Source organism: Oncorhynchus nerka, linkage group LG16, assembly GCF_034236695.1.
Source record: "Oncorhynchus nerka isolate Pitt River linkage group LG16, Oner_Uvic_2.0, whole genome shotgun sequence".
In the NCBI taxonomy this organism is placed as follows: domain Eukaryota; kingdom Metazoa; phylum Chordata; class Actinopteri; order Salmoniformes; family Salmonidae; genus Oncorhynchus; species Oncorhynchus nerka.
Window position 1 is genome coordinate 1,161,938 of NC_088411.1, and position 9,566 is coordinate 1,171,503.

The 9,566-nt window shown below is 43.2% G+C and overlaps 1 protein-coding gene across 1 annotated transcript; it reads left to right on the forward strand.

Annotated features, from left to right (window-relative positions):
• Positions 1-3,158: 3,158 nt before the first annotated feature.
• LOC115143888 (26S proteasome non-ATPase regulatory subunit 11B) lies at positions 3,159-8,608 on the forward strand. The gene is made up of 13 exons (XM_029684333.2): positions 3,159-3,305; positions 4,145-4,246; positions 4,526-4,722; positions 4,909-4,966; positions 5,313-5,507; positions 5,843-5,987; positions 6,102-6,162; positions 6,275-6,337; positions 6,543-6,668; positions 6,762-6,797; positions 6,965-7,016; positions 7,134-7,276; positions 7,419-8,608. Exons 1-12 carry the CDS (start codon positions 3,215-3,217, stop codon positions 7,274-7,276), a joined length of 1,269 nt encoding a protein of 422 aa, XP_029540193.1. The 5' UTR covers positions 3,159-3,214; the 3' UTR covers positions 7,419-8,608.
• The last annotated feature ends 958 nt before the right edge of the window (positions 8,609-9,566 follow it).

Consider the following 9,566-nt stretch of genomic DNA (forward strand, 5'->3'; position numbering starts at 1 on the left):
ATTATAAATATAGGACAAAACACATCACGACAACACCACAGAGAGAGAATAAAGAAAACATAGCAAGGCAGCAACACAACATGACCACAACATGGTAGCAGCACAAAACATAGTACAAACATTATTGGGCACAGACAACCGCACAAAGAGCAAGAAGGTAGAGACAACAATACATCATGTAAAACAGCCACAACTGTCAGTAAGAGTGTCCATGATTGAGTCTTTGAATGAAGAGATGGAGATAAAACGGTCCAGTTTGAGTGTTTGTTGCAGCTCGTTCCAGTCGCTACCTGCAGCGAACTGAAAAGAGGAGCAACCCAGGGATGTGTGTGCTTTGGGGACCTTTAACAGAATGTGACTGGCAGAACGGGTGTTGTATGTGGAGGATGAGGGCTGCAGTAGATATCTCAGATAGGGGGAAGTGAGGCCTAAGAGGGTTTTTATAAATAAGCATCAACCAGTGGGGTCTTGCGATGGGTATACAGAGATGACCAGTTTACAGAGGAGTATAGAGCGCAGTGATGTGTCCTATAAGAAGCGTTGGTGGCAAATCTGATGGCTGAATGGTAAAGAATATCTAGCCGCTTGAGAGCACCCTTACCTGCCGATCTATAGATTATGTCTGCGTAATCTACCATGGGTAGGATGGTCCTCTGAATCAGGGTTAGTTTGGCAGAGGGGGTGAAAGAGGTGCGATTACAATAGAGGAAACCAAGTCTAGATTTAACTTTAGCCTGCAGATTTGATATGTGCTGAGAGAAGGACAGTGTATCATCTAGCCATACTCCCAAGTACTTATGAGGTGACTATCTCAATCACACCTGTGGGGGGAGGGGCATTCTTCTTACCAAACCACTTTACCTTTATTTTGTAGGTGTTCAGAACCAGGTTAAGGGTAGAGAAAGCTTTTTGGACACCAAAAAAAGCTTTGCTGTAGAGTTTAACACAAAATCCAGGAGGGGCCAGCAGACTATCATCTGCATATAAATGGATGAGAGCTTCCTACTGCCTGAGCTATGTTGTTAATGTAAATTGAGCATAACATGGGGCTCCGGATCCAGCCTTGGGGTACTCCCTTGGTGACAGACAGTGGCTGATACAGCAGATTTTCGGACTTTATACACTGCACTCTTTGAGAGGTAGTTAGCAAACCAGTTCAAAGACCCCTCAGAGACACCAATTTTCCTTAGCCGGCCCACACGAATGGAATGGTCTACAGTATCAAAAGCTTTGGCCAAGTCCATAAAAATAGCAGCACAACATTGCTTAGAATCAAGGGCAATGGCAACATCGTTGAGGACCTATAAGGTTGCAGTGACACATCCATTACCTGAGCAGAAACCAGATTGCATACCAGAGAGAATACTATAGACATCAAGACAGCCAATCAGTTGATTGACAAGTTTTTCCAACACTTGATAAACAGGGCAAAATAAAAATAGGCCTATAAAAGTTAGGATCAGTTTGATCTCCCCCTTTAAATAAAGGATGAACCGTGGCTGCCTTCCAAGTAATGGGAACGTCCCCAAAAAGGAGAGACAGGGGTTCCAAATGGTTGAAGATAGGCTTGGCAGCAACCTTAAAGAAGAAAGTGTCTAAACCATCTGACCCAGATGTTTTTTGGGGTCAAGTTTCAGGAGCTCCTTTAGCACCTCAGACTCAGTGACTGTCTGCAGGGAGAAACTTTGTAGCAGGGCAGGGGGAAAAGTGGGAGACGCATCGGGGATAGTCGCATTAGAAGGGGTGGGAGATGAGGAAATGTTGGACGGGCAGTGAGGCATGGCTGGGTCAAATAGGAATCCTGACTTAACGAAGTGGTGATTAAAGAGCTCAGCCATGTGCTTCTTGTCAGTAACAACCACATCAAATTAAGGGACATGGGCAGCTGTGAGGAGGAGGGTTACTCTCCAGGTCTTTAACCGTTTTCCAGAAGTTCTTGGGGTTAGACCTAGAGAGAGAGAACTACTCCTTAAAGTAACTAACTTTGGCCTTCATGATAGCCTGGGTGCACATATTTCTCATTTGCCTAAACGGGAGCCAGTCAGCCTGAGTATGCGTGTGCTGAGCCTTTCGCCAAATGCAATGCTTGAAGTGGAGTAACTGTGCAAAATCACGGTCGTACCAGGGGCTGAAACTGTTTTTAATTCTAATTTTATTTGGGTCATGTTTAACAATACCACTGAAAATATCAAAAAAGGTCCAAGCTTCTTCGACAGAGGGGATCAAGCCAATTCGATACAATTTGAGGCCAGTTCATGAAGGAAGGCTAATTCATTAAAGTATTTTAGCAAGCGTCTATGACAAATCAGGACAGGTCGTTTCACTGAGCAGCCATTACGAACACAGGCTGTAAAACAGTGATCACTAAGGTCATTACAGAAAACACCAGATGGATACCTATCAGGATAATTGTGAGGATAACATCGAGTGGCCTTATCTGGGTGTTAATTAAGCAAACCAGAAGGCACAATTTTCTTGTTTTTTTATTTAAGGATAGCCAGGGGCACACTCAGACATAATTTACAAATCAAGCATTTGTGTTTAGTGAGTCCGCAAGATGACCAGGGATGTTTTCTTGATAAGTGCATTAATTTGACCCTTTTCCTGTCTTGTTAGCCATTCAAAATGTAACGAGTACTTTTGGGTGCCAGGAGAAATGTATGGAGTAAAAAGTACATTATTTTCTTTAGGAATGTAGTTTAGTAAAAATAAAAATTGTCCGAAATATAAAGTACATATACCCCCCAAAAACGACTTAAGCAGAAGTACTTTACACCACTGATTGAGGCATGTCTTACCTTGCTTCAAAGTAGCCTATAGCCCAAATTCCACCATATAAACTTCTATTAGTTTTCTTTCAACTTTCTTTTATTGTCAAGCAGACAACATGGGGATGAAGAAGTGAGTGTATAGCGTACCCTCGCTACACAACTGTGTAGGCCCTACACTAAATGCTGATGATCGGGCCTAAGTGAAATTGGCATCACATTCTGCTCCTACAATTTATTTGATTGGGTTGAGTCAGTCAGCACGGCAAAATATAACCGTAATATAACCATATACTGTTTACTATAAATACTGAACTACAAATCCCCAAAACGTATATTTGGCTCCCTCTCCCGTGATGTAGCTGCGTAGTCCTTGACGTATTTCCTTATGGCATTGTTGATTGTTGTAGGCAGGCAGCTTTTGAATCGGTAGCTGGCTAGCTAAGATGGCGGCTGCGGCAGTGGTTGAGTTTCAGAGAGCTCAGTCTCTCATTAGCACGGATCGTAACGCCTCTATTGATATTCTGCATTCTATCGGTAAGTAATGGTGGTGGGCATTTAGACGAGAAAGACCCGCATTGTTGTTGTATTTATGTTCGATTTAAGTCACCGCAAAGTCAGTTTTATACACTGACGAGAGCCGGTTTGTGTGCGGTGCTGACTCACTGTAGAATCGTTGGGTTGCTAGCTAGATAGCTAGCACGGTGGTCGTTGGGATGACTGGCTAGCTATAGTAGGCCATGATGATCTGGAACGCCCAGACTGACTGCAAAGACGTTAGCTAGTTATTATGTTGTTTTTATGCAACATGTTTGTAACTAACAGTTATCACAATACAATTCAAAGTCGCTAGATAGCTAACGTTAGGTAGCTAGCTAGTGTTGTTGGCTAGCTAGCTAGCAGCCTTGTAATAAAAGCTAGTTTGCCAACTATAGTAACCAGTCAGCTAGCTAACTAGCTACCTCAATGCACCTGATAATTAAATTAATCTTAGTTAGGTGTGTAATTTTGGTGTAGACAATGTAGCTACTGTTAGACGCTCTAAAATTAGTTACTAAGTTTGCTTGCTTACGTTGCCAAATGACCAGTGAGGTCAAATCTACTGTTCTTCAATAGCTATCGCTAGGTAACTAATTAACTACCAACTTGTTGTTGATAGTTCTGTAGTTAGCTTTGTAGCATGCTATTCCCTGTGTTGTAGTTGTCATCAAATTGCATTAGTCACAGTGCCCCAGGTAGCTGTTGACTTGCAAGCCTAGTAGACAGTAACTAAGACAGACAAGGAACACAGTAGTGTTAGCTAGGACTAGGAGACTGACATTGGCTATGTCTTTTCATACACTGACAATCTGTGCATTATTTTCCTTGTCGAACAGTGAGGAGAGATATCCAGGACAGTGATGAAGAAGCCGTTCGGGTTAAAGAACAAAGCATCTTGGAGCTGGGGTCACTCCTGGCCAAAACAGGACAGGCTGCAGGTGAGCCTCAACACAAACACCATATCTGGTCTATTATCCTGGCTGCTGACCTAGACTAACTTGGGAGTGTGTAATCCATTAGCTGCACAATGATTCACAGTATTGCTTAAATGTTCAGTAGTACCCAATAACAGATTATTTCCAGTTATTAAGCTAACATCACTATTTTGACAGACACAACACAACCTTGGATAGATAGACTTATTTGGTTGACAAGATATGCTTACTGTTGTAATTCATTTAGCCCTAATTTCTGCTGTGGTCATTCCTCTACCCCAGAGTTGGGGGGTCTGCTGAAGTTTGTGCGGCCATTCCTCATCTCCATCAGTAAGGCTAAGGCAGCCCGGCTGGTCCGCTCCCTGCTTGACCTCTTCCTAGACATGGAGGCAGCTACAGGCCAGGAGGTGGAGCTGTGTCTGGAATGCATTGAGTGGGCCAAGGTGGAGAAGAGGACCTTCCTCAGGCAGGCTCTTGAGGTAAGCTGACCCCCTTCACCTAGAAGACGAGCTGTTGTAGACTGACGATTTAGTTTGAAGACCATATGTGATTTAGTCTCTCTCAACATAGTTCCCTACCATCCCCAAAGTGATATCATTCATATTTTTACACTATGATGTGTTTCAATGGCAATCAATGACACATTACTCTTCCCCTCTCCCCAGGCCCGTCTGATCTCGCTCTATTTTGACACCAAAAGATACCAGGAGGCCTTGGCGCTTGGTGAGTGACAGTTCTATCTGTATGGACTGACATTATTATCCATGCTCCATGAGCTCAGCATCTGTCTGAGCGTGGAGGGCTAAGCATTGGATATGTTCACCCATAGCTGTATCCAACGCTATGTAGCGTGACTTAGTATCCCATTCACCCCCGTCTCCTGGACGCCTTATAATGAGCTGTCAAACAGGTCGAGACTCATGACATTGAGTTGATCTTTAATATTCCACAACACCAAGATTGTGGGCCACACACATGTATACCAAAGATGTGTTAACTAGAAGGCACTTTAGATAAGTGTCCGCTAAATTACTATATGACCATTCTATTATGTTTTTCTGGTGTTCAGGCACCCAGCTGCTCCATGAGCTGAAGAAGATGGATGACAAGGCGCTGCTGGTGGAGGTGCAGCTGCAGGAGAGCAAGACGTACCACGCGCTCAGCAACCTGCCCAAGGCCCGTGCCGCTCTCACCTCAGCCCGCACCACGGCCAACGGCATCTACTGTCCCCCCAAGCTGCAAGCCGCCCTGGACATGATGTCAGGTCAGTCCCAGTGAACGAGCCTCCATCCATAGCCCCCTACAGTTGCTAAGCCATTGAGGAACACTAATGGCAGCTTATGTTGTTATTTTGTCAGAAACAACAAAGTTATACAACAGAATAGAATACACTCTGAGCTCTTGTTTTGTTCTATCAATAAAATAATCAATGAAGCTGTCAATTCATCAGAAAAATGGCCTATATTCATTGTGTATTAATTTACAAAGGATTTCAATGTCAATACCTTACTCATTTGTAACACCCAGAATTAGTTTATTGACCCAAATTTAAGGAGGTGGTGTGTTGAGGTGGTGAAGTGCCATGCTTCCTCCCTGCAGGGATTGTCCACGCAGCTTCGGAGAAAGACTGGAAGACTGCCTACTCCTACTTCTTTGAGGCCTTTGAGGGCTACGATTCCATTGACCACCCTAAAGCCATTACCGGTCTCAAATACATGCTGCTCTGCAAGATCATGCTCAGCCTGTAAGTGATACTACCTCCTAGCTGTGTCGCAATGATATGAAGCATACAGGTATGGCTTGGGGTAGCGTTGATGTGTTCCGACTTGGTTGACCCTCTGGTGCTGGTCTCTTTCAGACCAGAAGAGGTGCAATCCCTGATCAGCGGTAAACTGGCCCTGCGGCATGCGGGCCGACAGGTAAGAACCCACCATTTGCCTGTGTGGAGGTGGTTTTTCCTCAACTTGCATTGTGTAACAAGTTTAAATTGGTTGGTACCTGGCTGACCGTAGTCTCTACCTCCCTTTGCAGACAGATGCACTGAAATGTGTTGCTCAAGCCAGCAAGAACAGATCATTAGCAGACTTTGAAAAGGTAACAACTCTCTTTTGCCCTCATTGTTGGTGCAATGTTTTTTTTGTGTGTCTGTCTGAGGACTTCTATTGTGACAGGCCCATTTGTATCCTCCCTTGTCTCACCTTCCCTCTCCTCCCCACTAAGCCTCTTTCTTTTCTCCCTCTTTCTTTCCGCTCTTTCTTTCCTCTCCGTCTCCTCCTATTTCCCCCCCCTCCATCTCTAGGCCCTTACAGAATACAAAGCCGAGTTGAGAGACGACCCCATCATCAGAACCCACCTGGCCACACTGTATGACAACCTGCTGGAAGGGAACCTTATCCGTGTCATCGAACCCTTCTCCAGAGTACAGGTATGTGCATCCGGGGATGGTAAATATGGCTTGATGTTGGATTTCTAACTAACCACTCGTATCATAATCCTTTATGGTGTTTCTCCTTTCCAGATTGAACACATATCAGGTCTCATCAAACTGTCAAAGGTATAGCTGTTTCTGCTTTGCTACCTTTAATTTCTTTGGTATTTGAGAAGGGGGAAAATCGGCAAGCATTTAGTCCTGTGTTATAATAGTCACACATCTTATGAATCCTATATGCCTTGATGTATTGTCAGTAATCGGTGGATATGTGTTGTTTTTTCCCCCCTCAGGCGGATGTCGAGAGGAAATTGTCACAGATGATCCTGGACAAGAAGTTTCATGGTAAATCAATTCTCTACTTGCTTGATACATGTCTGGTATAAACTACTGTATCACACCTCTACTTGTATTCTGTTCAGTGAAATGTTTAGTCTAAATTGCCTTTATGACTCATTATAGGGATCCTGGACCAAGGTGAGGGTGTCTTGATCATATTTGATGAGCCACCAGTTGACAAGACTTATGGAGCGGCCTTGGAAACTATTCAGAACATGAGCAAAGTTGTGGACTCGCTTTACAACAAAGCGAAGAAGCTAACATAGGTGGGGCTCTTCAAGAGCGACACATGCACACTTGCCACATGTTCTGTCAGATTGCATAATTCACTGCATCCTTCCAAACAGGAAAGGATGACTTTTCAAACCACTGTGCTTACTGTAGATCTTGTGTATTTTTCGTCCTCAGAACAAATGGCGGGACCACAGCAGCACAGCGGCGGGTGTGTGTGTGACCAGAGTGTGTAACGTTTTAAGAAGGGGACATGGGAGAGCGACCAAAAAAGTCAACAGGATTCCCGGTTCCCCCTCAACGGACAATTCCATCACCCCTCTAATTCGCATTATTTTATTTTTTGATGTTCTTTCAGGATTCTGTTAAAATCTCATCGGCCACAGCAGGCCATCAGGGAATATTGTACAACCACAATAAAAGTTTAAGAAAGAGAAATACATGTTTATCTCCTGTAGAATAAAGATTGGGCTTACAAAGCCTACAGCTGACTCCGTTGCCACAGGAAAAGGTGCAATATCGAGCGCCACCAACACTGCTTCTTTTACAGGCCCGGGACAAGGCGTTTGGTCAAGGTGGTCTCTTCATTTCTCTCTGTTCATATCTTTCTGAAGCAGATGGGGTTTTAGCTAGTTGAAGGTAGGTTAGAAAACATTGGGATAGCCCAGCTGTTAAATTTGCATGTTGACATTTCTCTTGAGTCTTGTCCTGGAGGAAGAACTGCAATTTCCCCTTAGACGCGCCAGCTGAAAAGTCAAAAGGGGCTATACTGTAGGTATTCATGAAAACAAATGAGCTTTTTGGTCATAATTTAAGGTTATGCATTAGGGTTAGCATTGTGGTTAGGTTTAAAGTGATTTTTTTGTGCCAGCTAGTGACCACTCCGCAGAGCTACCTCCAGAACAAGATTTGTGATGACAAATGCTAACCTGTGTTAAATTTAGTAAAACTAGCTCCCTCTAAATCTTGCTGTGCTCATCATATTCATGCCAAGAGTCAGTCAATTCCCCTTCATGATATTTCAAATGGTTGTCAACATCACTTTATTTGGGTTGGGTTTTGTTTTTAACTCAAATAAATCGGACACTTTTGTCCCCTTCATACTGTGAGTACATAGTCCAGAATGGATGCCATTTCACACTACTAGTGCCCTCTTTTGGCCCTCTACTTTGCCTCAACGTTTGGCTACATTTATATAATTTAGGGGTGGAGATGTATTGATTGCTTCTGAGCGTCTGTCTGATCCTGAGTGACCGATTAATCCATTGTTAGATCCTGGTATGCTAATAACCAAACAACAATTTGTATGGTTTAGAGTTTTTTTTTTCATTTGTCATTTTCAGAAATAAACATTTTTGTATTTTTAAGGATTTCTGTCTGCCTCTTGGAAAGTATCACTGACCCTGGCAAAGTTTGATTGGGCCAGTTTAGCCCTATGATGTGCTCTTGTGCTAAGGTCATTTGGGTTGGGTGTCCCTTGTTGGACAAGTGACTTGAGTTGATTTGGACGCCAGTGTAGAAATAAAGGTCAAATAGACGAAGGCCTGCGAAGTAAATGTGTGCTGGGACTAGCAGCTTCAACTGGGTGGGGAAGAATGAATCTCTCCAGTTGCTTACTGGGTGGAAGTAAGGAAGAAGGTCAAATCAAAGGGAAGAGCTGTGTAGGAAAAATCCCTGTCAAGTCAACTCTAGGATTGCCATGTTGTGAACTGCAATTGGAGGGTTATGAATACTTTGGCATTGTGTATTGTCTTTTCTCCTGCTGGGCAAATATTCCTGTGTTGGAAAATGGCCTCGTTCCATCAAAGGGCATTAAACCACAATTTCAATGACATCTTTGGATTGTTTTTTACAGAAGGCAATGTAAATATTTTATGAACCTGTTTGTGTAATGAAACGTAGTCATTGAGTTAAAAAAGGAAGGATCTGTATTCTGACATGGTGTTTATGCACTATATAAGACCATTATATTCCGTTTTAGCCCAGTCTTGGTTCAGAGGGTGCATCGTTGCAAAGAGTTCATGATTTCTGCACCAGAGTTCTCCAATATTGTGCCATAAACTGCACTGAACTGACTTTCCCTCATTTTTTGTCAGTGAAGCATTTGAGTTTTTCAGTATGTTAACAAGGAGCAGTCACTAAACATTAGTGGGAGTCCCATTTCAAGAATGTCCACATCTACATTTATCTGTTAGGTAGGTGCCAAATGTGTAAAACCATACATTTTGGCACAAAGTCTGAGGTGAATAGATGTAATGCACAGTACCAGTCAAAAGTTTGGACACAGCTACTCATTGAAAGGTTTTTTTTTTTTTTTCTAGATTG

Excerpts from the sequence above, each read along its gene's own strand:
- LOC115143888 (XM_029684333.2), top strand. The coding sequence starts at position 3,215 with ATGGCGGCTGCGGCAGTGGTTGAGTTTCAGAGAGCTCAGTCTCTCATT. Across the intron at positions 3,306-4,144 it reads TGATATTCTGCATTCTATCG|TGAGGAGAGATATCCAGGAC; the intron begins GTAAGTAATGGT and ends CTTGTCGAACAG. Across the intron at positions 4,723-4,908 it reads TCCTCAGGCAGGCTCTTGAG|GCCCGTCTGATCTCGCTCTA; the intron begins GTAAGCTGACCC and ends CCCTCTCCCCAG.